Below are 27,990 nucleotides of genomic sequence, written 5' to 3'. Positions count from 1 at the left end.
ATAGCAAGCTTTATACCTATGGAGATGCTCCAGTTGAAATATTTAAATATCGAAATCTTATTGTAATTTTCATGTCGCTATTACCCGAACAACACAATAAATCCGGGACATGCGTGAGTGTGATGAATTTAAGCACTAGCAGCGATGTCAATGAACGGTGAGCCAAATATCATCCTGTCAGCCCTGCCACGAGATGCAACGGTTTACAAACCTTTTTATGCCCTGAACGATCTGAATGAATTCCAGCAGTGCACATACTCCGAAGATAAAATCACACGCATGCATGCACCGCGTCAGCAATTGTCACGAGGGTTAACTCTATTTATTTCCTGCCCTCACACACGCGCTACCACCACACTATACATTTGCCTACAACTTGCTGCTGCCAAACATTTATGTCACTTAGCCTGTCACCATTGAACAGTCTGAACCTCATCGCAGCTTTCTGCCGATTAGATCAATACTTTAACATCTCATCACCTCTGCGAACCTGACGCGGTGAAAAATTTCGCGGCGAACAAAGATTCGAAAACTTTAACGGTGATAGTTTCAGATTTTGATTACAGATTTGAACCGTAAACACTGCTGTTGTTGACAAAAGTTGTCGACGTTAAGGAAAGTAGTAAACAAGCAAACAATGCATACTACCTAAATATTGCATCAGAAGAGCCAAGACGCTTCAGCTGAATATTGTTGATTTCGTTTTTGAGCCAAGATTATGTATTTAATCCTTTCTCCCTGGAGCTGGTAGCTTATTTTTTTTCGTCGTTATCATTGTTAGTTCTCTAGCATACATACATACATATATAGAAATATTTGTATCGGTTTGTGTTCAGTACTATATATTGAAAATAGGTTACCTTCATAATATCGAGGACGTTCTTTTGGTTGACGATGAGCGCCTCAAATTACGATAGGTTCAATAGGAGGTCAACCGACGGTCGTGATATGGATTTCAATAGCAGTCAAATTTCAGCCACTAAAAGAATCGGTTTGGGAATCGCAAAGAGACCTGGTGACAATTTAACGGCTTTCTCTTCTTCTAATGGAACTAATTTAGGGTCGACACCTATAAAAGGTTTGGCTTCACTTATGAATAGATTTTCAATTGAATCTGTAGATTCAGATGAGATGGATCAAAGTGTCATTAGTTCTATGGATGAGTCTTCTTTTATTACAAATAATAAAATCGAGGTAAGTGCTAACGACAAACTTTATCAGCTTGCTAATGAATATACAGTGGACGATGGTAATACCAATCCAACACAAGAGACTTCTAGGAAAAATAATGATGGTGATATGACACCAAGAACGAAATATTTTTTCCAAAATAATACTTCAAAATCAAAATCACACGCGTCTCTACCCATTAATCATGATCTTAAAGGGAATTATAATGTTAAAAACAAAAGTGGCAGCCGTAGTAGCACAGCATTACCATCTCAAAATAATCTTCAACATCCTCCAATGAATAGTCAAAAGTTTGATAATTCTAAATATGCACGGACAAACAACCATCCTGTATCTCAGGTTAAGAATATACATGGCGCATCTAAAGGTATTGAGTATTCACAAAGTACACCAACGTTACCAAACACATACCATCAAGCTAATAACGTACGCACCGGTAAACCGATGACACCTTCTCAAAAATATAGATCTCATAAAAGTAATGCGTCTCTTAGAAGAAGTATACGAAGAAAAGAAAAATATTATGAACAAGAAGATGCAAATGACAGTATGGAATTAGTGGAAGCCGATGTAAACAATTCACTTATTTGGAATGTACCGATGGCATCGTATTCTACAAGTTCATTCTTAGATGCCCAAGTTAATTTAAATAAAAAAAATAATAAATCATATCTCGTACATTCTGGACAAACTGGAAATGAGTTCAGACCTCCCTCAAAATTTAACATAGATTATCAACGACATTCAAATAATGCTGCAAGTGCCCCTCACTTACCAGCATATGATTTTTCTAGCATGCCGTTATCTCCAATACCAGGAATAAATGCAAAATCCGATTTACAGTTCATTAAAGAGACAACTCAGAGTTTATCATCTGTTTATTTACAATCCTCCAACAGGTTATCAAAAAGTAAATTACTGGAAAGGACTGATTCCGCAGAAACGTTACCCATCGAATTGAAAGACGCAAGTAATAATGGAATGGAAGATTTAATATTAGTTTCAGAAAATAAATTAAATATGGTGAGTCATACAAGACCAAGTTGGCTACCGCCAAAAGATACTGAGGAAAAGAAAAAACATGAATCTCAAATTTCCAAAAGCATGAGTATTGCATCCATTGATCAATTAGACAGAAATAAAGATTCTGAAGAGAGAAGGTTGAAAGATGAAACTAACAGAGCTAAGTTTACTTTACTTCTAGAAACAGGAATTACTAGAAACTCTTCAATTAAAACATTGAAAAAATTGATTTGGGAAACTTCTCTTCCAACTGAATTGAGATACGCCATCTATGATGAGAGTCTTCAGAGCAACATTAGATTCATCTCTAGTAGTTATATTGAATCATTTCCACAGATGATGCAATTATTCAACAATATGTCGTTTCCAAGAATAAAAGAAATTGAAATTGAGAAATTAATTGAATCTGGGATCACTAGTAAGATCAATGGTAATTATGAGATTTCTGAAAATTTAGCTTTACTTTTACAATTAAAATCAATTTCTCAACAAGGTTTGGTTGCTGGTGATGAAATGTTATTCCATCATTTTTTATTAGACCCTTCAATAAGTGGTAGTTTGGAAAAGGTTTGGGATATAGTTAATCTAATTCAATTGACTTGTTTCAATGATGTTGTCCATTCGAAATATGATGAAAAGATTCTGGAACCTAATGGTGTTATTTATCGACATATTGGAGTGGATCCAAGTTATAAGAACGAATTTAACTCGGATACTTTAAATTTCTTAACTTGGTGGAATATTTTAGAGAGGATAGATCATAATTTATTCATGTGGGTAATTGACATAATTGTGATCCATAATACTCAATCATTTAAGAACTACCCTATTAAGAAAGAAGATTTCGGCAATAAGTCATGGGAGTACTACAAAACCAAAAGAGTTGTTTCTAATTACAAAATTTTATTATCCTTTACATTATCCGTTTTATTGAATTATCATTTTCAATATAACGATCTAAAGAGTTTGGCATTGTTAGATGATCAATCGTTTTGTATACCAATGCCTTTGGATGAATTGGTGGATGAAACATATGTCAATTCTGTATTTATAAAGAAATGGTTACAATACTATACTAAGTTCTAAAACAAACTGCATGTAAAATCATTGCAAAAAAATTTATGTTTTATAATTTCAATAATTGAGCAGTTATTTAAGTTTATAAATCTTACTAATGCTTATAATATTTTTTGCATTATTTAACTAAGATAAATTATTCTTTTATAAGTCATGGACCATCAACCACGAAGATAATACTTCAAAAATACTATATTATAAATAACTAATGTCTATTACCTTGAGTAGTTTTGCAATTTCCCGCCCTGAATCTTCACAAAAGTTGCTATTTGTTGCAAAACAAAATTACGATTCTTAAAAGATAAATAACACATAAAAGAGATAAATAGAAAAAACTGAACGTACACTGATTATTGTTCATGTAATAAATATTACAGGAGTCTGTATGTGTATCCTTTAACATACGTATTGATAATTGATTAATTTATTCCATTTATATTAAGAAGGTAGACTGAACTTTTACCTGGTGAACTAATTGGGAAGCTCTACCGGTAGAAAAATTATTGGTTATTCACTATAGCATCTATTTATTATTTCATTTACAAACAGTGAAATATTTAAATCTTTAACCAAAAAATTGTAATTGTTTATTTTTATTGAAAGCTTATTTAGCTTAAGACGATTTTTAAACTAATTCTGGCTTCCGTTACTGTTTATCACTAGCCCTGTGCATCTATTAACTATAATATTTTGACATGCTAAGTTGTAAAGAATCAGGCTGGACTGTATTATCAGATGTCGCTGGTTCATTAGCGTTTTTAACTTCATTTATATCGTTAATGCCCCAAATCATCGAAACATATAATATTAAAACTGTTGAAGGCTTATCGCCATATTTTTTATTATGCTGGTTGATGGGTGATATTACATCAACTATTGGAGCTATTATTACGGAACAATTATTTTTCCAAATATTACTATCGTTATATTTTTTTGCAAACGATTTAACTGTCTGTCTTCAATACTATTATTATGGCATAATTCATAACAATGAGCTGGCTACTTTGAGTCACGAATCAAAACTTATTTTAGGAGATTCTGATTTAATTGGAGATGATGATATTAATAACCTTGACAGTCCTGGTGTTATTGAACGTATTAGAAGTCGTGTCAGTAATTCTACTATAAGTGGCAGATCTGCAATGGTAGTTGCCAGCATTGCTTCCCTGGCAAACCAAGCTAGTGCACATCCAATTGAAATATTTACCAACCAACCAAATTTACATGTGCTTGAGAAGAAATATAAGAACCAAGGATTAGGTTTGTTTATGTCATGGTTGGGTGCATCTTTTTACGTTGGAGCAAGGATTCCTCAATTGATTAAGAACTATCAAAGAAAATCTACCGACGGGCTCTCTCCATTTCTGTTCTTGACAACACTTTTGAGTAACATTGCCTATAATGTGAGCATATTTACAAGTTGTAAGTACTTAGAAAATGATAACAAATCTGATTTCCTTATTTATGAGCTCCCATTTATTTTCGGTAGTGCAGGAACTGTTATATTTGATGTAATCTATTTTTACCAACATTACGTATTGTATTCAAAGGATATGAAGTTCAGACAATTAGAGAGAGATGTGTTTACTTCATTGAATGATAATCTAGGTGACATCCCACAATATGAATCACTTGAGACCAATATAAGAAAGAATAGAGCAACGGAACAAACCCCCTTATTGACATAGCAATATGAAATAAAACGCAGAACCCAAGTTGCATTAATTACAAAAAAACAAATTACATGTTTAGTTAATTACATAAATCATTATTATATTTCATCAGCATTACTATCATATTCTCAATGCATATATTTTTTATAAGTCTGTATATATATCATCGATTGGAATACAAGAGACTTAATAACTGTCTTACTGTTCGCATTATTTTACCTTATCCTACAATAGCAAGCATGCTGTCAGTTATTATATACATGTTACAGTTGCAATCTGTATGGATGTTGCAATATTTTGGAGGTCTTAACTCTTACCTCTGTCCAGTTCACCACTGAGAGAGTACAGTTATCTCCGCCAGTCTGATCCTAAGAACGCAAGCACTCCAATCTTATCTCCGTAAAACTGAACCGTTACGAAAGAACAAGACCGAAGCTCAAAGAAAACGTCACGAGAATACATATACTTAGGCTAACTCTCTTGACGTATCTCTACCACACCATCACAAACACTACCTTCCATTACCAACCCAAATGACAACTGTTTACACCAAAAAAGACAAGTATAGTTTGAGTTCTCTCACACCATTGGATTAGAATGTCAAGTCAGCTCGAGATTGTTGTTTTTTTTGGATCAATCAATCAAAAGAGATTATTAAAGTTAAAGTGGAATGCTTGTTTACTTTATTTGGACTCTCTATGTAGAGTGAAGTGTCTATTGAACGTTACATTGTTCTATTTTGGTTCTTGAGTATTGGATAACAACAACCTGGCTGTCACTCATCGGGATTGTCAGTCTGGTGGTGGCTGCAAAAGGGATCTATTTCTGGACTCCACTCCGCAATTTGGTTGAAGATTTTTGTTACTACTTCGTAGCCGGTGTTAAAATTAGGATATCTTGAAGATACGTAATATGGTCATCATTCTTTGACATCCTGAAAATTTATTTATTCAATAGTGTATATAAATATGGGTTAAATGTTACTTTGTAATTGTTTTTAAATCAATTGTAAGTTATCTGTGCAGTTAAATCTATATATAAGTAACCTGATTATATTATTGTTTGATTATCCTTCTTTTATAGAATTGCAATTTCTTATTATCTTCTCACTGAGGAACTCATACATAGAAATTATATACTTCAAGAATGTCTAAATTAATTACTTTAAACAATGGTTTGAAAATGCCAATAGTCGGTTTGGGTTGTTGGAAAATTCCTAATGATACTTGTGCAGCTCAAGTTTATGAAGCTATAAAATTGGGTTATAGAGCTTTCGATGGTGCTCAAGATTATGGTAATGAAAAGGAAGTAGGTGAAGGTATCAACCAAGCTATCAGTGAAGGTATTGTAAAGAGAGAGGAATTGTTTGTCATCTCTAAATTATGGAACTCTTATCACGATCCTAAACATGTGAAAATGGCTTTACAGAGAACTTTAAGTGATATGAAACTAGATTATTTGGATTTGTACTACATTCATTTCCCTATTGCTTTCAAATTTGTTCCATTTGAAGAAAAATATCCAGCAGGTTTCTATACTGGTAAAGAAGATGCAGAAAAAGGTATCATTTCCGAAGAAGTTGTGCCATTGATTGATACTTATAGGGCCATGGAGCAGTTGGCTACAGATGGATTAATTAAGTCTATTGGTATCTCGAACTTTAACGGTGCCTTAATTCAAGACTTATTGCGTAGTTGTAAAATAAAGCCAACATGTTTGCAAATTGAACACCATCCATATTTGACTCAACCTCATTTGATTGAATACTGTAAATTAAATGATATTCAAGTGGTAGCTTACTCCTCCTTTGGTCCTCAATCCTTCTTGGAATTGAATGTTCAAAAAGCTTTAGATGCCAAAGTGTTATTCGAACACGAAGTTATCAAAAGCATTGCCACTAATCACTCCGTTGAACCTTCACAAGTGTTATTGAGATGGGCTACACAGAGAGGTATTGCTATTATTCCAAAGTCTTCCAAGAAGGAAAGACTATTGGAAAACTTATTAATTGATGAAAAGTTAACTTTATCAGAACAAGAATTGAGTACTATCTCTGACTTGAACATTGGTTTGAGATTTAATGACCCATGGGACTGGAACAACATGAAATTCCCAATATTTGCCTAAGCGGACAATTTAGCATCACTCTTAGGTTATGGGGGATAAAAGTAAGACCTTTTTTATACAATTCATATTAATATGTAGATGGTCATTTACCTAAATTGATACTTTGCTATATAGATCTTTTAGTTATCCCAAAACTATTAATAGCTTTTTCCTTAAACGTTGATATTACTTATGATATTATTATGTTGTTTCTACTGAGTGCGAGGCGCCAGTATTATTAACTGGGCTTGATGGAAATATAAAATAGTTGTAAGTTAAAGGAGGCATCGAATGTGTCAAAGAACCTGTAATAGATTTAAAGATGCAAATGGGGAATCTTAATCATTCAGAATTAAATAGTGACAGTGTCATTGTATTATTCGTTTAATATTTTAACAGATATATAATATACTGTTACAGTAGGCGAAAAGCAGGATGAATAACCTAAAATCTGTAACGCCTGAACCTATCAATTTAATCGATGAAGAGAATGATGATTTGGAGGTAGTATTGAATAAAAATAATGGTAGTGATGAAATTACGGGTATACATAAAGTTATTGTTAGTGATTATAACATAATCGAGAATGAAATTGTTGTTTGGAAACTAACCGTTGTGTTGTTGAGAAGACGTGAAAATATAGAGAAAAAATTGGAATTATATAAGTATAAAAGGTTCAGTGATTTTAAGACTTTAAGAGATAAAATTATAGCTGATAACAAGAAGAAAGATGTACCACTGAAATTTAATCTACCTGAACTGCCCCCTAGTGTTCCATGGTACAATAAATGGCAATATGTATCGTATAATTTAAACCCAAACTGGTTAAATAAAAGGCAACAAGGACTAGAATATTTCATCAACTACATTATATGTGATTCGAGAATACTAAAACAAAACAAAGAAATTATATACGAGTTCCTAAACTTGTAAATGAACTCGTCTTAGTGACGACTCTCTACAAGCTGGTATTTGCAAGTCACAAAAGAGATCGACTTTTAAACGCATCAGAATCTGAAACTAAAAGGTCTTTTATCTGATTATCATTTATAGTATCTCAATCAGGAGTACTCTAGACTGTTAAGTTTCAATATCATACTCGAACCATCACAAGGTAACCATTGATGTTGACCTCGCAATGGGCTTATGAAACTCGCACTTTTATACCCGGACTCTCAGTAAAACATTATTATTCAAAGTGTGGTGTTTTTAATTTCTAGTGTTCAGCGATGAGGGAATATCAGAATGTGTGAAAAATCGAATAGATTCTATCTGGAATATTTAAAGAGCCAGATTTGAGATCGTTCACCATATATCAAATTTCTTAAGTTGTATCAATTGAATTTTCGATTTTGGTCATTTATGATAACACAAGCGTGTTCTTTTGATTTGTTGTCCTCCACAATAAATCATGTCCATGCTAGGAAATATATTACTAAGAAAGGGTCTTACCTATTCTAGTCCGCAAAACTCAGCTACTTCGAATGAAGTATTGAAAAAAATGGTTCACAATAAAGTGACTATCATCGGTTCTGGTCCAGCTGCACATACTGCTGCTATCTACTTGGCTAGAGCTGAGTACCCACCAACGTTATACGAAGGTATGTTTGCCAACGGTATTGCTGCTGGTGGCCAATTGACTACAACTACTGAAATTGAAAATTTCCCAGGTTTTCCAGATGGTTTAGATGGTAGTGAGTTAGTTGAAAGAATGAAACAACAGTCCATAAAGTTTGGTACAACTGTTATTACGGAGACTATTTCGAAGGTTGACTTATCATCCAGGCCATTCAAATTATGGACAGAATTTAACGAAGATGCCGACCCAATTACCACAGATGCATTGATTATTGCTACTGGAGCTTCTGCTAAAAGAATGCATGTTCCAGGTGAAGACACTTACTGGCAAAAGGGAATCTCAGCCTGTGCCGTCTGTGACGGTGCTGTTCCAATCTTTAGAAATAAACCATTAGCTGTTGTTGGTGGCGGTGATTCTGCTTGTGAAGAAGCTGAATTTTTAACCAAATATGGTTCAAAAATTTTCTTATTAGTAAGAAAAGATCATTTAAGAGCTTCTACTATCATGCAAAGAAGAGTTGAAAAGAACCCAAAGATAGATATCTTATATAACACTGAATTGAAGGAAGCTAAAGGTGACGGTAAATTACTGCAATCATTAGCTATTTTCAATAACAAGGAAAATACTAATTCCGATTTACCTGTCAATGGTTTATTCTACGCCATTGGTCACACCCCAGCCACAGCTATCGTCAAGGGCCAAGTCGACCAAGACGAAGTTGGTTACATCAAGACTGTCCCAGGAACTTCTTTAACATCTGTTAAAGGTGTCTTTGCTGCCGGTGATGTTCAAGATTCAAGATATAGACAAGCTATTACATCCGCAGGTTCAGGTTGTATGGCTGGTCTAGATGCTGAGAAGTATTTACAAGAACTATATGACTAATCATTCTATTCAAGTTAGTAATTATACTATATTTCAATCAGAAAAGTTTAAGTAAATTTACAGAATGCAGCTGTGACTACTCTTGCGTGACTGGTGGCGTTTCTTGAATAATAAAAATTTATAGTCCGTAAGTATAAACAATAATTAATGATAATGTTAATATGAATTATATTTATCAAAAATTCAATTTTCAATTGTATACTTATATAATATAAATAGAAGGTCTCCTTTGCTTAAATTTCTAAAATGACTATTTCTATTTTGGTAAAAATTCCTGACCCTTTTGTTAATAGGGTATTAAATCATTGTCTAATATTTTTTTAGTTGTAAGTTTCTTACTTGGTCTTCTAATTTCTTCACCTTATCTTGGATATCCTTCAGATCAGAATTTAGTCTTAATCTTTCATTAACAATATTTTGTTCCCATTGTCTAAATCTTTGTTCTTCGGCCTTGACTTGTTCAGTAAAGTATTTCTTTAATGCATTTTCTTCTTCTTTGTACTTAGGATTGCTTGAAAGTAGTTTCCTTGCTGGAGTTGGAATTGGAACAGATGAGTTGTCTGTCTCTTCTTGTTTGCTACCACCCAATCTTAATGCTCTGTATGATTCATAATGGATATCTTCGGTTGATAAAATCAAATCAAGTAAATTGGTTCTTAACAATAAACTTCTTAGTTTACGGAAATCACAATGAGCGTCATTTTCGACTTCTACAAGACCCCATGGGTATTTTCTAGCAATAACTTCAGTGCCTTGTGCGTTTGTAAATTTATGTTCTGAACCAACAACAGCGAATGGCATGGACTCAATCAATTGACGGGCATGTTCCATTGCAGCAGTATTGTTGAAAGCTACAGAATTTTCATCAGTGTTTGCATCAGCAATAGGGTTACCGGAACTACCCATAACATTTTCATCAATTGGTGGGGTAAAAATTTTTATATCCTGAGCTTCAATAACTTGTCTTATTCTTAGTTTAAAGGTATTTAGTTCTTGTTGAGTTAAAGTATCAGACTTGGCAATGACTGGAATAAGATTAGCTCTTGTAGCAATCTTTTTCATAGTTTCGATATCTAATGGCTTTAGACCGTGACCAGTTGGTTTTATAAAATACAACACGACATGAACCCTCAAATCGAATTTGATATCACGATATGGTTGCTGTTCTTGTCTCATGTAAGAATCATGTTGGTCATCTAAGAAATCAATGATTCTCTGCCATGCCTTATTATTGTTAACATTATCACCAAAGCCTGGAGTATCGATAACATTTACTCTTAATTTGAAGTTTTTTTCTTCTAGAACTGCACGAATAACGTCAATTTCAACGGTCTTTCTACTTGAGGTAGTGTTGGAAGAAGATGTAGGACGTTGTACACAATGTTTTAAAGTAGTTTGGAATAATGTATTAACAAAGGTGGTCTTACCTAAACCACTTTCACCACAAACCATCATAGTAAAATGACCACCATGTTCATTTACAATCTTATAACGTTGATTAGGCAAATTAGAAATACCTACTATTTGACTAGTGTTCTCAGCACTTACGGGAATTGATGACATAGCAATTTACAGTGAATCTATTTCTATTGAATTAATGAACGTACAATGATCAAAAAATATTTGTTGTATCTTAGTCAATACTGATCTAGATTGATGTGGATACCGTAGAACAACAAAAGCAATACGTCTACAGATAATGTTTTAATTACTGATAATTACTGAATCTAGCAACGTTTGAGTATTAGAATTCAATATTTTATTTAATGAAGGACACCATTAACTGAATTTGGTTTACTTAGTAAAATTAATTGAAATAAAATCGAGATACAAAAAACAATATTAGGCATAATCAAAAACTGAAAAAAATAAAAAAAAACAATAATTAACGTAAACCTGAATTTCAACAATAACAATGAATTGCAGTGACAATAATTATAGTAGATATTTTGTAAATAAAGTAGGTTAGCCAGAGTTTCCTTCCATTTACAGCCATCAAAATTTAACAGGTTATTCGTTCATAATGAGCCATTCTGTCGTTCATAATGATGTATATTATTGTGAAAAGTAAACAGATCACGTGACTCAGTCCATCTAAAATGTATAATGTAATATTAGTCACTACGAGAGGGAGACAGCTTCATTTATTCGAAAATATGGCGACATAAATATAATTAGTTTAAAATCAGTGTTACTTCCATATATTGGAGTTTTACTCATAATGAAGGTAAAATCAGCGAGTGTCTTTACCTCAGAAAAAAAAGATCAACGCTCAAAAAACCGATAATGACCTTCTAGGTTAGTCTTTTGTAGAGTCAGTTAGATCTCCGAACTATGGGGTGTGAGCATTCGATTTAAGACTTTTCAATTTATATTTTCTTATTTTAAACATCTTTTATTTCAAGTTCTGCTTAAATGAAAAAAATTATAAACTATTTTAGGTTCAATATATATTTGTTCATTAATATTATTTTAATTCATAGTCCTTTATATAAAGATTATTTTGACAGTCAGTGATATATATATTTCTTAATAACTTCGGCGGCAATTTTCAATCTAACCGTGTTTGTGTTTTCCTGCCCCGGAAAAAAGAAAAAATGAATATAATATTTTGTGATCACTTGTAATGCAAGCAATTACTAAAACTGATATAAAAAGTAAGCCCTAGAAAAGGGGAAATGGTTGACCAATGTAAAGGAATAGGTACAAGTAAAAAAGTAGATAATATATCGTTCATTTATTGAATCATTTTATATAGTAATATAACAAAAAAAAACAGAATTACCAATAACAAAAAATACTTTAATTGAAATGCAGAGCTTAATTGAATGGTATAAATTAAATACAGGAATCAGGGTGCATGATAATGTTATAATTAAAGAATCATTTGATGGAAGCGTGAGTGCGGGTTTTGGATTATATTTGAATAGGGGAGAACTTTTCGATACTATTGACAGAAATAAAGATACACAAATTGTTCTCTTAAGAATACCGAAACATAATACTTTTAATATAAATACATTATTGGAAATATTGAAAGATAGAAATCAATATGACTCTATCGAAGATTTTGAAAATACGAATAAAATAATATCAAATTTATTCAAGAAATTTACTACTTTCTTGAGTGGGAATAATTTAATGAATATATTTCTATCAGAGACAACAATAATTATATTTTATTTTTCGATATTTAGCTGGATGATTAAACAAAATATGTTTATACCTGAGCAATTTAAATACTACTTAATGAAAGTTCTTCAGGTTACTAAAATTGACAGCAAATATAATTACAAATTACCTATTCTACGTGATATATATAAACAATACCCGTTTATGGATACGGTAGAAAAACATATAGAAGCGTATGAAACTTTTTTTTATGATAATGAAATTAAAATTGATGAGGACACACTGCTTCAACTATATTTTGCCATAACATCCAGAGTGCTTGAGATTCCTGAAGCTCTCGCTAATGTCAATACCAAAGATGATGAATTGAAGGATACTGAGGACTACGTTGTAAGTTCTACATTAGTTCCCATATTAGATTTTGTAAATCATTCAAATCAATATACAAATGCTTATTTTGATATTGATAGGAAAACTGATGATGTATTGTTAGTTTTTGATATTGAAAAATATCAATCTTTGCCTATAAAATATACATTGACAACAGGGGAATATATCGAAGTATATATCTCATACTCAAAAGTTGAAGAAGTAAATCATTTCCTGAATGTTTATGGTTTTCTACCAAAACCAAATACTGGTAGTGATACAAAAACTTTCCAATCCTATACTCTATCTTTTGATAGAGACTATTTAACAAAAGTTCCGATGAGTATATCAAACGAAGATGAAGATGTAAATATAAGGGATTTTTATAAATGGTTTGAGATAAGTCCTGCCATTTCGCTTGTAAATATTAATGGTGAGTGGAAAATAAGTAGAGACGTACAACTACTGCAAGTACTTCTCCCTTTCATATCCAAGGAGAGCAATTCATTTTACTGGGAATATGATAAACATTATGCTAAGTTATTAGCCTATCTCAATTCTCTTGTTGAAGGTTTAGAGGAAGAATTGGGTCATGTAAAGTTTCTCTATGAATTGTACGAATCCCATATACGGTCTAGAATTCAAAACCCTGAAAATGATAGAGTTGGTGTTCCTCAACTAGCTTGGATTCTCCATAAAGTTGAATACCAGACTGAGTCAGAGGATTCTAAAAAGAGCTCGGATGACTCTGGAAAGTACTCAGAGGATTCGGAGGGAGACTTGGAGGATTCCAAAAAACACTTAACTTATCCATTGATATGCAGACCATCGTTAGAGACTGTCATGGAATATGTATATGACAAGGTAAAATATGATGCGACTCCTGCATGTTTTTTGTCCTACTTAAAAGATTTCTGTTCCTCTAGGTTGAACATTTTGAAGGAGAAATCTAAACTGTCAATAAAAACAGGAAATAAGATTGAAACTGGACGTATAGCAATTGAAGAAAGAATATTACAAAATTTAACAGATCAGTTATTGGCTATTATTAATGGTGAAGCACCTTCCCAATCTTTATTTTGCACTAACTACGATACTCCTTCAAGATTCCCTTACTTAAGCAAAGAGACTAAGGTTCTTGACTGCCTTTCACTCAATGACATAAATGATGACATAGATAAGAACTCGGTTGAAGACATAGACAATTTATTTAAAAATGAAGATATGGATTATTTTAGTCAATACATTCATTTTTTTATCGATGTATCAAGAGGCAATATTCCATATCTTGAAGTTGAGCCTAATTGATACCATTTAGATATATCTAATTTATATAAGATAATTAATTTAAAATTCTAAAATCTTATTTCCAAGTAATTTTCAGTTTCTTAGGTTGAACAGAAAGACCAAAATTCCTAAAGCGAAATTTAATTTTTTGTTCAGAAATATTGTATTTAGAACTATAATGTTAAATTAACCATAAACGTGATATAGGTGTTAATGATTTTGTTCTCGATATTTAATATAGAAATGAAATTAAATAGTTAATTACATCGAAAGTTAATCATATAGAGGGCAAACTCGTTGGAGCAGGAATGAGTGATGATGGTGATGATGATGATTTTTTTATGAATACTGACGATGATCCAGATTCCTATGTTCAAGAAGAACAAGTTTTCGTTAATTCAACTGAACAAAACATAACAAAAGTTGTAGTATCAGAGGAGATACATAATATTTCGAAAACTAAAGTACCTCAAACTTCAATTTTCATTGATAGTGAGAGTGAATCAGAAACTGGACATACATCTTCAAGTGACCAAAATATTCAAAAACAGTATGTTCTTGAAGTTAGAAAATTACATACCGGATCTAAGAGAAGAGAATCAGATATCAAATCCAATAGTGCGAACTCAACTGATTTCAGTGATACAGGAAGCTTAGAGATGGTTAATTATAATAATACTGACCGAACTTATCGTTCTAAGAGAAGACGCAGCCAAAGAGAAAATATTATAGATGAACGAGAGATAAGACCAAGTGGGATAGATGCAGACGATGAATTTTTTAAGGCAATAAGAGAAGCTTCAAAAAGGCCTTCTACTCTCTCAAACTCAGGTACCCCAGAGATACTTAATCGTAAGTATAACATTATGTATATTTCAAAACTAAATGGTAGCGAAGAAAGAAGAATACAAGCTAAAGTGCTGGGTACACAAACTTTTGCTAAAGTTCTTCCACCTATATTAAATACATTGTTGAAAGTTAATAAGATTCCATCGAAACTAAGGTCTTTATATAAAGCTGAGAATGTAACACTCTATTGGAATAAATCAAAATTATTGAATTTTATGAATTGCGATTCTTTAAAGATTCCGCAGACGTACCAAAATGAGATATCAGAGCTAGAAATTATACTAATCTCCAAAGAAGAAGAACAGAAGTTTGAGGAGCAATTCAAGATGCAATTGTTAGAGGACGAACAACTATCGCAGAAAAACATTGAAAATTTTAATGATTCAAACAAGCCTTTTGATATTTTAAACACAAGTTATAATGAATATGAGAAGGAACTAGAAAATTGGAATAGTAAAGATTTTAACGTGACAAATGATGTATTGGATGTCAGCAATGATGAAAACAGTTCCAATAATGTTAAAGGTAATGATTCTATGAACCTGATAGAAATATCAGATAATGAAAGCAGCATTAAGGAACACGGCACCTCAAATGTAATAAAAATTTCATTAATGAGTAATGATAATAAAAAAATATTTGTGAATGTTCGTAGTAGTACAAAAATACAGAAATTAGTTGACTATTTTAAGAAGTGCAAGAACCTAACTTCAAACCAAAGGATAAAAGTTATATTTGACCATGACGTACTTAGTTTAGACTCAATGATTGGTGACAATGATATAGAGGATGAAGATATCGTTGAGATGATTATAGAATAGAAATCACGACTTCTACAGAAATATTTCTATCATTTAATAGCATGTTTTCTTATGACAGTTTGCGAGGATTGATATCTGAAACTATATATTGAACTAATTGTTCATATAATATTTACAAAATATTAATTAAATTACTATGCACTAGAAATTAACATAACCTTTCTAGAAACGTGCTGGCAATTGTTCAACGTGATTTGTTTATTGTTTGTACAACCAGCAGTTCTAATGTAGTAATGGAACAAAAGAGAAACAGTTAATAGTGAGATGATAAAATATTCGCTATATGAAGTCTATCATAGATAATGCAAATAATTACTAGGTTCACTAATGTGGGGCTCATGACAGGTCTGGATATTACCACGTTAACAAGTTCAATACATTTTTTTAATTTTCAAAAAAAAGCAGTATAGAACCACTCATAACTTAAACGGCACGGACTTAAATACTTTGAATTTTGTATGAGGGAAGCATATACAAAACTAATAATATTTCAGCTGTGTAGGAGTATTTATAACATAGTTGGTACCGATTCAAGTGTAGATATATATATTATTTTCAATTTCGTGACTATATGCAGCAATTAATTGATAATAACTTTCCTTAAATTTTCGGAGATCCCTATCTTTTGAGTTTGAGTCATTAGGAACTTGCCAACTGGCCACATAAGGGTTAAACTATTTTCTATATAATAGTTATAAAGATAAATTGTATTTAATAAAATAAAAGTATTTTTCCATACTCTTTAGTACAATATTGACAATAATCAAAGTTTCTTACAGTAAAATACGTTATATATATATAAGGATGCTCAATAGTTGAATTCATTGCTTTTATATTAAAAGTTGTTAAATTATATACTAGATATTTAGATTAATCTCTCTGGTCTCTTGGACCTGGATCAATGAATTGTTAACTATTGTTACCGGGGTTTATATACATAATATTTCAATCTACCGTTCTGTCCAACGAGACGACGTCGTCGAACTAAACACGTATGGCAGACTGATGGTTCTACAGTACTATTTATGCATCAGAAATTCTGCAAGTACATTCTCGTGAGCACTATTGTTTCAGGTTTGCAACTGTGGAGAAACAAGCTTATGTTGGTTAGTTCCAACATCTAAGTTAGTGTCATTAGCCACTTCAGTTGCTCTAGTATAGTCCATCTTCTTTATAGTTAAATAATCGATTGATTTTTTATTAGTGTAATTAAACTATTCTATATAGAGTTAGATGCCCTCCTTATATATGAGTTAATCTGACAGTTGAATGAACATGTGTACGTGTTCATTCATCCTCCTAAGATCTTTAGTGCTGTATTGTACATCTGTGTTTATCGCGTAGCCATTTACATTGTAGTGAGAAATTTTCACCTACCACTTGGAAGATTGTTCTAGACCTTCTTTCCATTAGTAAGTGATCTATTGGTTCTGGACTCAAAGTGTCATAAACACTTAGTTCTGTCACATACACTACAATAATTCTGACAGCAACAATAATCTCCTAACGAGGTAATATCTGGTATCGTATATTCAGTTATACGTCCAGTGTCATTTCCAACAAACACTCAGTTCTGTCACATACATTACAATAGTTCTGACAATAATAATTAGTAATATTATGCAGTGATGTAACGTTTGGAGATCTCGTGTCGCAATAAAAATTTATATTTAATTAGCCTTGTTGGCGCAATCGGTAGCGCGTGTGACTCTTAATCACAAGGTTAGGGGTTCGATCCCCCTACAGGGCTTATATTTTTCAATTTTTCTATTTATACAACTACGTTAGAAGTGATAAAATTGTTACAGGTGGCGAATAGAGCTTAATTAGCAGAGAGTAGATATAACATTTCCAGCATACGCTAAAAACATATATATAATGAATATTTAACTGAATCTCTAATTTTAAAGGTTATTAAACTTGGTATTTTAACACTTAGATTAGCTCTTCAATTTATATATGCTCCACGAAACGAAGAAGCTTTTAATATAGCAGAACTAAACAACTACAATTGATAATAAAAATAATCCCAAGATGAAGAACACCGAATCTGAAAACACAACTCCAACTACAAGTAATGATGCATCCAAGAAGAAGACTCTAGAGGATGATGATGAGTTTGAAGATTTCCCAGCTGATGTATGGCAAAACTATGAAAAAGTACAGAACAAAACAAATATACAAAACGATTTATGGGAAGACGATTGGGATGATGTTGAAGTAGATGATGATTTCACGAAAGAATTAAGAGCAGAATTAGAGAAACAGAAACAAAGTCAAAACCAAAACCAAAACCAAAACCAATAAATAATTTAAGTAATAAGTTTCCACAAAAATTTAAATTTTATAATTTTATAATTTAGCATTAAATAAAGGATTTATTTTAAAATACAATTAGAACCATCGTTATTCAATACTGATATAAGTGTTACGGTAATTGAACATAACCATGTATTACCCGGTGGAGTAATTAAGTAACGTCGTTGAGTTACTTTTAATGATATTATATAAATAAGGATCTTTAATGCATCTATTCCAACCCATTAACTACATTTCCTTTTCAAATAGTTTCAAATAAAGAGTTGTAACGCATCAAGAATTATTTGTTTCAATATCAATTATTTTAAAAATGGATAACTTTGTTAAGAAAGTGATTCATCTCTGATAGCCCAGATATTCAATAGTACCATTAGAGTAAATTAGCCGCCCAAGCGCGATACCAAGAAGTCTCATATGGATCCAGAGAAGTTTTAGTTATGAGCTAATGAATTGAATAGAAAAGTGGAAGTAGGATGAATTGGAGCGAAATGTTAAGGTTTGACAGACATATAGCTAACAACAACCATAAGCTAACGTAACTATATTTTATCATAACAAAAAGGATGATATTATTTTCAAATAATTATGCCAAACTCTTAGCTAAAACAAAGGGAATAGAGATTAATAACCCAATAACAAAATCCACAATATATTTTTAATCATAATTTTTTTGTGAAATGTATCAAACAATGAAAACTGAGAAACTTCATATATGCTTCCTTTCATTCATATATTTCTATATTTGATAATCTAAATCCAATTCTAATATTACTATTACATGCATATTAAATTAGTGTATCAAGGAAAGTTATAGTAAATCGAAATTGCTATGTCCTCATATATATTTGATTAATCGTATATATATATATAACCCGATCCTCCTGAGCATAATAGTTTGCTAGTTTCCTGTGGATGCCAGGTTACCTGGGTGATAGGTTTATTGCCATTTATCGTGAGACATCGAAGAAGCTTTGTAGTTTTCCAATCCCAAATAAATACTCTACTATTTGTATCCCCTGAACATATATATCTCCCATCAGGAGAAAATGAAAGACTGATCTTATAACCTACAGATTGATGTCCTTTAAACACTTTTTTGTTTTGTCTTTTGTATTTCGGTTTCATACCATATGAATATATAGTATTATCCATACTTTGAGTAGAAAAGTAGTGTCCCTCCGGGTGAATATCCATGTAAGGCATCGAGTGCTGAGTTGTATCAGCAATTTGTTTTATTGGAATGTTTATTTTATTTTCCCATATCCTTACAGTTTTATCTTCTGACGAAGAAATGAATTTAGAGCCATCTGGAAAATATTTTAAGCATAATATACTTCCTTGGTGATGGTCATAAGTTTGAACAAGTCCATTTTTTGATGAAACTCTTTGATCGTAATGATTAATTTTTGAATTTGAAAGACCGACAATATACTCAGAATCGCTCAAAGGTCGCGGTTTCACATCGTTAGGTATACTATTACATTTGACTTTAGCCTTTACTTTCCCTGTTTCAGTGTCCCAAATTTTAACGGTTTGATCATAGGAAGAACTAAAAAAAACTGTACCATTATTATTGAAATCCACCGATCTTACGGCTTTTTTATGACCCTTATAATCTCTAATACACCGCCTGTCATGATAAAAATCCCATAATCTAATCATATTATCATTTCCACCTGATAGAAACATGTGTGCTGTATTGGGAAAGAATTTTAGATCAGTAGTACCATTGGTGTGACCTTTGTATCTATAAAGTTGTTTCTTTGGTAGGTAACTTTTGAATGATAATGCTGGTTTTTGTAAGTCTATATCAATATCATTCGATGGAGTTAAGAATGACCTACCCTTATAATCTTTTAAATAGGATCCATAAAATTCAGAAATTTCTTCAATATCAGAGTCCTCAGAAACAACCTCATCTGGATAATTTTTAATTTCTAATTCATCTATTTCACTGGTTATGCTTTCATTATCTGTAGTGCTATCCCAGGATCCCCAAGGTCCTTTAGTTTTACGTTGCTTTCTTTTCCTCTTTAAATCCGATTTGGTTAAATTGAAAGGTCTTTTGGACCCATGTAATTCCTGTGATTTTGTTGAAACATGTAATTTGCCATTATCATTATCTGATATAGTTTCACTTTCAGATGATGAAGAGTAATCTATAGAAAGTCTCATGTGTTTATCTATCACTCTTCGATAACTTTTATCCTATTTACCCACGAAATTGTTTATATAACAAAAAAACAACCTGGAATTCATTTAACCTTTTAACATTCTAATAAGTTTATTTCTTTTATATACGGAGTGTGAATTTTTTAATAGCGTTTGCCTCACAGATTCATTATATAATGGTATATATAGAATTATTTAAGAATAAATTATATACAGTATATTAATGCCTAATCTGCGATGTATTTATCCAATTATAATGCTATCTAATCTAATTTAATGATATATTGCTAAATGTATTTTGCACATGATTTTGAGATACCTGACAACTTATTATGATTATTTTTTAGATTTTGTCTTCTTCACTAGATTCTTTTTGATATGTTTCTTTACCTTCGTCTTTCTTTTCTCTCTTTTAACATCTTTTGCTTCTTGCTTACGTTTCTTCTTGTCATCTTTATCTTCATATCGTTTACCTTTCAATTGTTTTTCTTCATCACTGTATTCATCATCATCTTCTTCACTTTCGTTATCGTTTTCGCTGTCAGAATCGTCGCAGGATTCACCATTATCATCAGATTCATCATTATTGGCATCCAAATTACTTAGATCATTGTTAAAATCAAATTGTGTAGATGCTGTGAAATTCTTTTGATTATCTGAGGCTATAAGTGTCTTTAACAAGTCAAATTTACCGTCTGTAAATCTATCAAAATCTCTTTCTTCCAAACCATCTAAGTTTCTAACTAAATGTAATGATCTAAAGATTTCATCTTTCAATTCATCTTCGTCAGTACATTTAACTGGTAAATAGTGTGCAATATAATTTCTAAGATCCACCGAGCTTCTTGGATCACCAGTAAATTTATCCAGTTCACTGGAAATAACAAACTGGAAAATAATTCTCTCTGGGAAAATATCAATACCCATTTTTTCGAAGTAACCGTTTACGTTTTTTATATCCATTCTCAGAAAATCTAAACTCATTGGATGTTCAGGCTCCACACTTTGGGAAACATCGATAACATATAATTTGTCATCATGCACAATTGTATTGTATTCCGACAAATCTGCATGCACTAGTCTACAAACTTGATACAAAAGTCTGATATATGCAACTAAGGTGTGATAATAATATATAATTTCCTCTCTGGTTTTATATTGATGATCTCTTAATCTCGGAGAAGCAAATCCATCACCACGACCTAAAAATTCCATTACTAAAATATTATATTTCACTTCAACTGGTTCTGGAGCTGGAATAATACCACTCTGAAAAATTCTTCTTAAATTACGGAATTCCTTCTCTGCCCAAATTTTAATCATCTTTCTAGGATTATGTTGTGATCTAGCATTTCTAAAACGAAATTCACCATCCACATAACGTTCACGATCTTTAAATACCAAAATGGACGTTTTATAAATTTTAATGGCGTATTCTTTTCTTTGCTTTAATTGTGTCTGTTCTTCTTCAGATTTAATAGTTGGCACTTCAATCTGCCCTGGAATTAATTCCTTATTTAGAACATCTTCTAACTCACTGATTTGTGGCAATACCTCAGCATTTCCTTTAACTTTACCATCTCCGGCAAAAGCATGATAAACATTAGCTTCCTTACCAGTACTCAAGCAACCATTAAACTCAAAAATCACACCTCTATTAATCAAAGTTTTTAAAGATTTCATCGTACGTGGATCCAAGACATTTTCCACAGTAGCTCTATTGGCCTTATCTTTATTAGTTTTACCTTTGGTATCTGATAACTCATCTGTCTTGATCTTGTGACCATATTTTTCTAATATCTTCGAATTTATATGTTCGGATTCATGAACTTTTAATTTATCAAATTTTCCCTCTAATGACATATTTAAGTCCTATTAACAAGCTCTGTCACCCTTTTACTTTTACGATTTAAAATATTTATCGACATATATAAATATATCTATATATATTGATAATTATTCTATTTTAAATACTCATCTCATCGCAAACAATTAAAATAAAATTTTCAGATTTTTCGATATTGGGACATCGCCTTTAAATCTTGCGCATTCAATTTTTGTATCTTTAATAAACTCATTTGTGTATCTTTAAATTTATAGTAGTTATAACTTTATTGAGTGCTGATTTTGAGATGCACTCACTGAAAGGTAATAATATTACAGTTATATCTATATACAGATTATTAGATTGTTGTTGTGTTTATTTATTGTTCACTACGTATTCCTTAATTTAAAGTTACTACCATACGAGAACACGAAAGTGTGAAAAAAACAGACACATCAGTATGGTGATTGGAACTTCAGGAAGAGTCAGGATGCAGACTCCTAAATTATTACCTAAATCCTTTTTTGGATTTTTACCATTGTATATTGGTGTTGAGACCGTCTTGGGGATTACTATTTTTAATAAATGTAGTGGGATATATGGTATATTGGCTTTATTCACAGGGCATCCTTTAACAGCTATCCAATGGGTGTCATACCTATGGTCTTCCTTTACATTACTAATATATGCACAAGGTTTATTTCAAGTTCATCATCCAAATTTGTTGACCTATTGTCAAATTTTAATCACTTACTCATTTGACACTATTTGCACATGTTTTTTCACGATTTATTTTTGTTCACATTGGTTCACTGAAGAATCAAATGCAGGTGATAATATAAACTCGTCAACAACCGTAGATAAATATAATCAAGGCGCATCTGAATCTAAAGAGTTTTTCTGGACCATGACTTTAACTTTGATTGCATTAGTCTCAAGATTTTATTTTAATTTTATTTTAGCATCTTTCACTCAACAATTATTTTTACATCCTAAATACATGATCGATCAAGACGACGTTGAACAAGACTTAAAAAACAAATCAATAATCGTACAATGGTGGATTAAAAGCAAAAAACGTTGTTACTACACAAGTAAACGTTTCCTAGCTTAGCTTAATATATTTTAAATCCAAGCTCATAAATAAAACAAAGATACCCACCGTCCCATCGTCATATCTCCATCAATCCAGACACAAAGAAATAATAACTATGCAACAAACTATATATATATAGATAAAGGCAGAATGCAACAACAACATTTATATGATAGACAGAATCAATTGATAATACCATTATATCGCCATCTAATTAATCGTAAGAACTTAAAACATTGAACTGAGAAGTTTAACAATGCATCTCTCAGCTGAATGTCATTGAACCCTATACTAACACGGTTTTGCAACAAGAACTCATTAGGGCCTTTAACCAAACTGGGAAACCCTAAACCCATGATGACCTTTTCCCACTCCGGACGACCGTCTTCCGAAATGTCGATAAAATAACACCCAACCACCACATACTATAGTCGTTTGCCAAAAGGTACCTTGTTATAACAATTTTAACAGTTAATGGGTTTGAAGGAACCTGGTGCTCGCCCACATCTATTTTCAACGTTTATGGGTTTTGAGATTGTAGTTACCTCAGAATGCTTGCTTTGAAAAGATGTGTGGCAACAGTTGACTTGAATTATCAAATCATTGTGGAATGAACAAGATATAATTCAACGAGGGGAGATGTAGAGTATATTTCTCATGAACTAAAGATGGTTTTAATTCTTGCAACACAATGCATTATTAACAATAGTTTCCCTTCACCAATGTGGAACATTGTCACAAAAGATGAGGAGACAGAGGGATTTTATTTTAAATGTTTGTTGATAAGGCGAATGTTTTATGCAATCCAATTGATATATAAACAAGGCTTTATTCGATGAAAATTGAACCACTTGCTCTTCTTGTATAACCGTATTTGTATTTATACACTTCTGTCTGTTTGTATTCTATAGGCTAGATTTATCCAATACTGTAAATTTTATATATACACACAATAACTATATACCAATGACTCTCTCCAATTCAACTGCTAAAGTCACTTTAAATGATGGCAACCAATTGCCTTATGTTGGTTTAGGTACATGGCAATCTAAAGAAAATGATGCTTACAAAGCTGTTGTTGCTGCTTTGAAAGCTGGATACAGACATATTGATACTGCTGCAATTTATGGAAACGAAGAAGAAGTCGGTAGAGCCATTAAAGATTCTGGTGTTCGAAGAAGTGAAATTTTTGTTACTACTAAATTATGGGGTACACAGCACAGACACCCTGATGATGCTCTAAACCAATCCTTGGAAAGATTGGGACTGGATTATGTTGACTTATACTTAATGCATTGGCCTGTTCCAATTAATGATGCTCAATGTAAAAAGGATAACAATTATTTACAAATTCCAATGAACGAAGATGGAACAAGAGACTTAGATTTAGCATCTTGGGATTTTATCAAGACCTGGGAACTAATGCAAGCTTTACCAAAATCTAAAGTGAAGTCTATCGGTGTCTCAAACTTTTCAATTAACAACATTAAGGATTTATTAGCCTCTCCTGGTAATAAAGAAGTCCCAGTGGTCAATCAAGTGGAATTACATCCTTTATTACCGCAATTTGAATTAGTTGAATTTTGTAAGTCGAAAAACATTGTAGTAGAAGCTTACTCTCCATTAGGTAGTACAGGTGCTCCAATATTAGAGCTTGGTACAATTAATGAAGTTTCTAAGAAACTTGCCATTCCTCCAGCTAATGTAGTTTTCAGTTGGTTAATTCAAAGAAAAATTGTTGTCTTGCCAAAATCTGTTACTGAGTCAAGAATTATTTCAAACTTACAAACTATGGAATTACCAGCTGAAGAATTCTCTAAACTAAATAACATTTCCTCAGAGGTCGGTGAAAAGAGATCTGTCAAACCAAACTGGACTCCATTTATTCCATTTGTTTAAACACTTTATAGTTTTATGTACTATGAATATATCTTAAATTAATGATTACTCATGCAAAGTTGACTTGACTTTCAATTGCTTTGAAGGTGTAGAATTATGTACAGATATGTAATCGTTGTTTTGTTACGTAACCTTTTGGAAGGAATTCAAGTTTTCTATTTATTATCTTGAGGAATATTAAGTATATATAAAAGGAATATGAATAAGTTTGTTATGCAAAAACATTTAACAATAAGTTACTGCAACATCAAATGAGAGTCCGCTATGTTTATTGTCGTTTCCATGAATTAATGGGATTTGATATGACAACTTCATTTGAGAATGGTCTCCCTTATATACTAACGAAACTCCAGTATCAGCAGAATAATTCTTTAAATATTCGGCCATCCTTTTAGATTTGTTTATACCAAGCACAGAAAGTTGGAATCGTATCGGAGAGGTGATTGGAATGTTTGGAACCCTGAAAGAGGAGACCAGACCAACTTTGTGACTGACTTTGATATCATTTTGGCATAAAGTCTTAAAGATTTCTTTTTCATTATCCCAAAATTCACCACTATTCAAGTTTGCAAAAGTAGACTGCAATGGCACACCTACATGACCATCAAAAATAAATGAACTAGTAATTTGGTCATTTAATGTTGATATATGTTTTTCAAAAGACATATTAATATTTGAAATATTTTTCTTAATTTCATTAGATATGGAGTTAGTTTCATTAAGAACATGCTGATGAACTAATTTGAAAAGATGTCCACCACTAGGAAACTTAGATGTGTAAAATCTTGAATCAGTTATATATTCTGATTTTAAACTTAAACTGTTGATCACTTCATCGCTAATGTTACCAATGATTTCAGTTTCTGATTCTTCGTCGCTAAGAGGGCCTAACGTAGTTTGTTTTCTTTGAATATTCAGACCACTATAAAATATTGGAAGAGACTTTATTCCACCTATAAGTTTCAGTTTTGTCAAACCAATATTCAACTCAAACTGTTTCATTGTATCATTTCTTGGTTTAGCTATTGAACACTTACTTTCTAATATAGTTCTAATGGATGAATTTCTTAATAAAGGCATTGTAAACTTTGCATCAATTGATTTTTTGTCGATTTCTGACTTGGTTTGATTTAAATCGGCAGATAATTTTATAGTACCTGTATCTGATGTTCCAAACAAGTTTATCCAATCTCTATTTAAACTGACTGAATTTTGTGTATTTGAAGTATTGAAAGTGACATAATTTTTATAAGGTGTCAAATATAAGGGTGTCATATTTAAAGTTGCAGAAATTGGAACCACTGATTCAATTCCAATTTGCTCAGTGGACAGTTTCAACGAATGATTTAATAACGACGCCCTCTCATCGAGATCTAGCTTAACATCAACATTTTTGTACAATCCACTCAATATCAAGTTATTGCGTATATTTTGAAATATAAGATTGACATCCTGAACACTCTTCACTGGATTCGAAATCACATCATACAATATATTTTCATAAAAAGTATCAGAGAGCACAACTCCAGGCCCTCCATTTTTTACCAGCACTTGTGTTACGTAAATAGGTTTAGTATCTGAGAAAACGATAGAATCCCTGATCATTTTGTTAACTGTACACGAATCTGACACAGAATCCTTCAATATTTCTTATATTGCTGCAAAGCTAATGTTGTTTAAATCCTTGTAGATATACCAATCAATAATTGCAAATAATTAGTCGACTAAGCTTGATCTGATATACAACTGTTTTATTAATATACAATTGAATAAATGAATCGATATAATATTTTGTTACATAGTTTAGAGAGAGAGCGTAAGACACATAAATTTGAAAAGCGCCGTAAACTAATTATCAGGAATATAATAGGTTGCAAGATTGAACTAATTTAACAATGGTATAAAAAGAGTGTATAATCATATTTTAATTCAATTTATTTTATGTTATTTTATCTTATTTCATTCTATTTATATATGGCTTGCTTATCTATTTTATTAATCAAAAAAATACCATGACAAACGATATTAGAAATATTCAGCCTAGTATTGAACACCGATCAAGTAGTCAGCCAATTGTTCAACGATCTTGGTAGCTTCACCAGCTTGAACAGTTGGTGGGTAATGAGCAATAATAATAGTTTGTTTGGTTCTGACACAAACAACACCTTCAGCATCATGTCTACCGTAGATACTTCTGTCATCAGCCCTTAATAACATGAATTTTTGACCTTGAATGTGCAAACCAGTAGTTTGTAAACCAGATGGATCATCGAAACCTTTAGCAATTTCGGTAGCTTCTTGGGCAGTTAAACTCAAACCACCAGAAGCAGCCCATGCAGCATCACCTGCTCTAGAGTATAAAGCGGCCTTGTCTACTTTTCCAGTAGCCAATAAGTTATCAGTGTAAGCTATTATCAAAAAAAAAGAAACTGTTAGTAAAAACATTATCAAACGACAATTTAAACAAATTAAAATCTCAAAAACCACATACCTTGCCAAGACATTGTATATATTTATATTTTCTATAGTGTTTGAAGCTCTTTTGCAATTAGGGTATCCTAGATCAAAATCAATATCAATGCTGTTATATCATCGAAAAGACAAGAACCAAAACACAAGACAACCAAATGAAAGGGAGACAATTTAAATGATTGAATTTAGTATGAGTTAACTATCAGCTTAAGTTA

General features: G+C 31.9%; 15 protein-coding genes and 1 non-coding gene across 16 annotated transcripts; 11 read left to right on the top strand and 5 right to left on the bottom strand.

The window, feature by feature from the left end:
- Positions 1-894: 894 nt before the first annotated feature.
- On the top strand, positions 895-3,300 carry SBE22 (Sbe22p; the record flags this gene model as incomplete). The annotated part of the gene is made up of 1 exon (XM_003685667.1): positions 895-3,300. One exon carries the CDS (start codon positions 895-897, stop codon positions 3,298-3,300), a length of 2,406 nt encoding a protein of 801 aa, XP_003685715.1.
- Positions 3,301-3,986: 686 nt separating this feature from the next.
- TPHA0E01870 (PQ-loop repeat-containing protein) lies at positions 3,987-4,979 on the top strand (the record flags this gene model as incomplete). The annotated part of the gene is made up of 1 exon (XM_003685666.1): positions 3,987-4,979. One exon carries the CDS (start codon positions 3,987-3,989, stop codon positions 4,977-4,979), a length of 993 nt encoding a protein of 330 aa, XP_003685714.1.
- Positions 4,980-6,110: 1,131 nt separating this feature from the next.
- Positions 6,111-7,091, top strand: GRE3 (trifunctional aldehyde reductase/xylose reductase/glucose 1-dehydrogenase (NADP(+)); the record flags this gene model as incomplete). Its single annotated transcript, XM_003685665.1, has 1 exon — positions 6,111-7,091. The coding sequence occupies one exon, from the start codon at positions 6,111-6,113 to the stop codon at positions 7,089-7,091; it is 981 nt and encodes a 326-aa protein (XP_003685713.1).
- A 414-nt stretch (positions 7,092-7,505) lies between these two features.
- On the top strand, positions 7,506-8,003 carry YPT35 (Ypt35p; the record flags this gene model as incomplete). The annotated part of the gene is made up of 1 exon (XM_003685664.1): positions 7,506-8,003. One exon carries the CDS (start codon positions 7,506-7,508, stop codon positions 8,001-8,003), a length of 498 nt encoding a protein of 165 aa, XP_003685712.1.
- Positions 8,004-8,481: 478 nt separating this feature from the next.
- Positions 8,482-9,534, top strand: TPHA0E01840 (thioredoxin-disulfide reductase; the record flags this gene model as incomplete). The annotated part of the gene is made up of 1 exon (XM_003685663.1): positions 8,482-9,534. The coding sequence occupies one exon, from the start codon at positions 8,482-8,484 to the stop codon at positions 9,532-9,534; it is 1,053 nt and encodes a 350-aa protein (XP_003685711.1).
- A 309-nt stretch (positions 9,535-9,843) lies between these two features.
- CDC12 (septin CDC12) lies at positions 9,844-11,097 on the bottom strand (the record flags this gene model as incomplete). Its single annotated transcript, XM_003685662.1, has 1 exon — positions 9,844-11,097. One exon carries the CDS (start codon positions 11,095-11,097, stop codon positions 9,844-9,846), a length of 1,254 nt encoding a protein of 417 aa, XP_003685710.1.
- Positions 11,098-12,345: 1,248 nt separating this feature from the next.
- Positions 12,346-14,343, top strand: CTM1 (cytochrome c lysine N-methyltransferase; the record flags this gene model as incomplete). Its single annotated transcript, XM_003685661.1, has 1 exon — positions 12,346-14,343. One exon carries the CDS (start codon positions 12,346-12,348, stop codon positions 14,341-14,343), a length of 1,998 nt encoding a protein of 665 aa, XP_003685709.1.
- A 287-nt stretch (positions 14,344-14,630) lies between these two features.
- ESC2 (Esc2p) lies at positions 14,631-15,992 on the top strand (the record flags this gene model as incomplete). The annotated part of the gene is made up of 1 exon (XM_003685660.1): positions 14,631-15,992. The coding sequence occupies one exon, from the start codon at positions 14,631-14,633 to the stop codon at positions 15,990-15,992; it is 1,362 nt and encodes a 453-aa protein (XP_003685708.1).
- A 1,677-nt stretch (positions 15,993-17,669) lies between these two features.
- On the top strand, positions 17,670-17,742 carry TPHA0Etrna5K. The gene has a single exon. It is a non-coding gene; the product is annotated as a tRNA-Lys (tRNA).
- A 284-nt stretch (positions 17,743-18,026) lies between these two features.
- On the top strand, positions 18,027-18,299 carry SEM1 (proteasome regulatory particle lid subunit SEM1; the record flags this gene model as incomplete). Its single annotated transcript, XM_003685659.1, has 1 exon — positions 18,027-18,299. The coding sequence occupies one exon, from the start codon at positions 18,027-18,029 to the stop codon at positions 18,297-18,299; it is 273 nt and encodes a 90-aa protein (XP_003685707.1).
- Positions 18,300-19,160: 861 nt separating this feature from the next.
- CDC40 (Cdc40p) lies at positions 19,161-20,486 on the bottom strand (the record flags this gene model as incomplete). Its single annotated transcript, XM_003685658.1, has 1 exon — positions 19,161-20,486. The coding sequence occupies one exon, from the start codon at positions 20,484-20,486 to the stop codon at positions 19,161-19,163; it is 1,326 nt and encodes a 441-aa protein (XP_003685706.1).
- Positions 20,487-20,819: 333 nt separating this feature from the next.
- Positions 20,820-22,346, bottom strand: RIO1 (protein kinase RIO1; the record flags this gene model as incomplete). Its single annotated transcript, XM_003685657.1, has 1 exon — positions 20,820-22,346. One exon carries the CDS (start codon positions 22,344-22,346, stop codon positions 20,820-20,822), a length of 1,527 nt encoding a protein of 508 aa, XP_003685705.1.
- A 422-nt stretch (positions 22,347-22,768) lies between these two features.
- KEI1 (Kei1p) lies at positions 22,769-23,422 on the top strand (the record flags this gene model as incomplete). The annotated part of the gene is made up of 1 exon (XM_003685656.1): positions 22,769-23,422. The coding sequence occupies one exon, from the start codon at positions 22,769-22,771 to the stop codon at positions 23,420-23,422; it is 654 nt and encodes a 217-aa protein (XP_003685704.1).
- A 948-nt stretch (positions 23,423-24,370) lies between these two features.
- Positions 24,371-25,303, top strand: TPHA0E01760 (uncharacterized protein; the record flags this gene model as incomplete). Its single annotated transcript, XM_003685655.1, has 1 exon — positions 24,371-25,303. One exon carries the CDS (start codon positions 24,371-24,373, stop codon positions 25,301-25,303), a length of 933 nt encoding a protein of 310 aa, XP_003685703.1.
- A 225-nt stretch (positions 25,304-25,528) lies between these two features.
- Positions 25,529-26,908, bottom strand: TPHA0E01750 (uncharacterized protein; the record flags this gene model as incomplete). The annotated part of the gene is made up of 1 exon (XM_003685654.1): positions 25,529-26,908. The coding sequence occupies one exon, from the start codon at positions 26,906-26,908 to the stop codon at positions 25,529-25,531; it is 1,380 nt and encodes a 459-aa protein (XP_003685702.1).
- A 435-nt stretch (positions 26,909-27,343) lies between these two features.
- On the bottom strand, positions 27,344-27,807 carry PFY1 (profilin; the record flags this gene model as incomplete). The annotated part of the gene is made up of 2 exons (XM_003685653.1): positions 27,344-27,711; positions 27,795-27,807. 2 exons carry the CDS (start codon positions 27,805-27,807, stop codon positions 27,344-27,346), a joined length of 381 nt encoding a protein of 126 aa, XP_003685701.1.
- Positions 27,808-27,990: the final 183 nt, after the last annotated feature.

This window comes from Tetrapisispora phaffii, chromosome 5 (genome assembly GCF_000236905.1).
Source record: "Tetrapisispora phaffii CBS 4417 chromosome 5, complete genome".
NCBI lineage: Eukaryota > Fungi > Ascomycota > Saccharomycetes > Saccharomycetales > Saccharomycetaceae > Tetrapisispora > Tetrapisispora phaffii.
This window is presented reverse-complemented; position numbering and strand designations above follow the sequence as displayed.